The 2651-nt window shown below is 43.7% G+C and overlaps 1 protein-coding gene across 1 annotated transcript; it reads right to left on the reverse strand.

Annotated features, from left to right (window-relative positions):
* Positions 1-1016: 1016 nt before the first annotated feature.
* Positions 1017-2069, reverse strand: LOC114103540 (zinc finger protein 474-like). Its single transcript, XM_027949269.1, has one exon. The coding sequence runs from the start codon at positions 2067-2069 to the stop codon at positions 1017-1019; it is 1053 nt and encodes a 350-aa protein (XP_027805070.1).
* Between the last annotated feature and the right edge of the window lie 582 nt (positions 2070-2651).

Here is a 2651-nt window from a genome sequence, read left to right on the forward strand (position 1 = left end):
CTGAAGACTGTAGGAACTGCTGTTGCAGAGGCTGTGGTTTGGAGAATTTCAGAATACTGGGCATTCAAGAAACAAGCCACGGAAAAAAATCCTTGCCATCTCGTATTATAATTTGATATTGTGTAAGGTGTGACACAGACAGTGCATCCATTCCCTGGTTTAATGACAGGACAAACAGCATGGACCTTATCCTATCTTATAGTAGCCACTTTGATTGACATCCCTACCCAATCCTGGTTGATGGTGAGACCCCAGGTAAAAGTCCAAGAATTCTTCACCATACAAGTTGGGGACACCTGGAGGTACATATTTAGTGACTAAAGTCAGGGGTCAGGACCCTGTGATCAGTCCACACACAGAATATAGAGCAACAGTGGGATTAAGCACCTCCTAGAACCATAAACATATATCTAGTTGCTTCAATGTCTATGCTGGGGTTAAACCCCCATTTATTATAGTTGTGTAAGTGTTATAAGAATGTTGTATTTGCAGGGCATGTGTATTTCTGCAAGTGCTTCAGTGTTTAATTATTGCTAAAGTCATTTGAGGTTTTTGACATAGATTCTATTTTAGTAAGATAAACTCAGCATAACCCAACATTGCCAAAAATGAATTCCTAAGGTAGATGACTAAAATAAACCAGCAATAAATATTGGCTGTTGGAATGGGAATTATATCTCTGTAATGTAGACACAGCATTAATGACTCATTTTCAAATAACACTCTCTCCCAGGGATAATTGGTATGAGGGATCAGGGAAGAAAGAAGTCCATCTCTTTTAGGCAGCAGAATTGAAGAGGAATATGAACCCACCAGGCAAGGGTGTTCTTAGGTCTACTTTGTCAAGAGAGATATTGCCCCCAGAGTCCACAGGGGATCAACTTGGACAGGCTGCATTGAGGCAGAAATAAGACATTGAAATAAACCATCCTAGGGGCTGAGATGACTGATTTAGGGAACAGTTTTTTCTTATTCCCTTAGAAGCTGAATGTATCCCCAGATACACCTAATGCATCTTACATGGCATGAATTACCTTATCAGTCACACTGGGTGCTGCCATGTTCTTTTGATGCTTGGAATTAGTGGATGCATTTAGGCCATCTTTACTTCCTAAGGTCAAATTCTGAACTTGTGATCCATTGGATTGAGCTTTGCAACTCTTCTGGTGCACCAGAAGGCGATCTGGGGCAAAAGTCCGTTTACAGTTTGGGCAGGGAACAAGTTGAGCTTGACTTGACTCCTCTTGGCTGGGCCATCCAGTTGGAAGGGGCTGAGGCTTCTGTGGGAGTGGCAGGCGGAGCTCCTTAGGAAGCCTGTCGTTTTCTGCTTTCCACTTTTCCAGGCATTTGGGCTCATGAATAGGAAGAGAGAGTGTGCCAAATTCCCTACCACAAATATAGCAGATGAGAGTCCTTGGTCGGGCTGGGATACCACTAGAAGCTTTCTTGGGGCTGGGAAGATCATCAGAATTGTTGGGGTTTGGTACTCTGGGACCTTCACCCTTTGGCTTGCAGCTTCTCTGGTGAACAAGGAGACGATCTGGCAGGAAGGTGCGGCCACAAAACTCACAGGGCAGCAACTGAGCCTGGGCACTCTGAAATGCTGCCTCATTTTCTGCTGTAAGACTGTAGGACCCACTGCCACCGAGAGGCTGAGGTTTGGAGGGTTCTGGCCTCCTCAGGTGCTTGGGCAACTTGCTGTTTTCAATACGCCACTTCTCCAAGCACTGGGGTTCATGAATGGCTAGTGATTGGGACCCAAATTCTCGGCCACAAATGTAGCAGACCCGGAATCCAGGCCTGCGGGATGGGATCACAGGGAGGCTCAGCTGGTTTTCCGACATTGTGCTCCTAATTGGCCGTTTTGATAGTATCACTGTTCCAGGTCTACTCTTCTGAGCATTTGTCTTTATTTTTTCCCTAGGATTGACACACTCTGCTTCTGGCAAAAGGCTAAAATGGGTGTCACTCAATAGGATGCCTTGGTTGATGAGGAAGGTAGGTTCCTTTGAGTGGTGGAAAGTTTGTTGCAATTCGTTGGAAATCCTTTCCTTCTTTTCTCTTTCCATTAACAAAGAAGGTTTTCTCTAGCGCTTGCTCTGATTTGAGGCCAGATTCACTCTGGGCTTTTGCTTAGAGTGAAGACTTAGAATGAGGTTGGCTGTCCTGGGTTTCCATATTGTTGACAGTACCTTAGGCCCAAAGACCATGACTCAGAGCTTCATTGCAGGGCCGCTGTCTGGAATGTTGGAAAGTCCCCATGAAACCTCAGATGTCTCCAAGATCTGTGGAGGTAGGGTGGGAACATAAATAAAGAAGTTATTACACACACACATACACACCCCTGAGATCATAAGTGATAAAGGGCAGTACTGTTTTTAATTGGACTTGTATCCTCTTTGGCTAGCACAGTAATCAGCACACATGATTTATTCAATAAACATTAAAATAAATATGAAAAAAATTTCTATTTATGAATTGCACTGTTACTATGTTGAAAGAAATGTTCTGCCCAAAGAAAGATTGACAAATGCTGTATACTGCAGATACAGATGGCACAAACTAAGAGGCCGAGTTCAGGGTGAGAAGACCACAGAAGAGAAAACTAAGAACTGTGAAAATTAGATTAATGAAATCAGCAGATCATGCAA

This window comes from Marmota flaviventris, assembly GCF_047511675.1.
Source record: "Marmota flaviventris isolate mMarFla1 chromosome 5 unlocalized genomic scaffold, mMarFla1.hap1 SUPER_5_unloc_3, whole genome shotgun sequence".
In the NCBI taxonomy this organism is placed as follows: domain Eukaryota; kingdom Metazoa; phylum Chordata; class Mammalia; order Rodentia; family Sciuridae; genus Marmota; species Marmota flaviventris.

Bases quoted from the DNA above. Each gene is read 5' to 3' on its own strand.
- LOC114103540 (XM_027949269.1), bottom strand. From the start codon at position 2,069: ATGGAAAGAGAAAAGAAGGAAAGGATTTCCAACGAATTGCAACAAACT.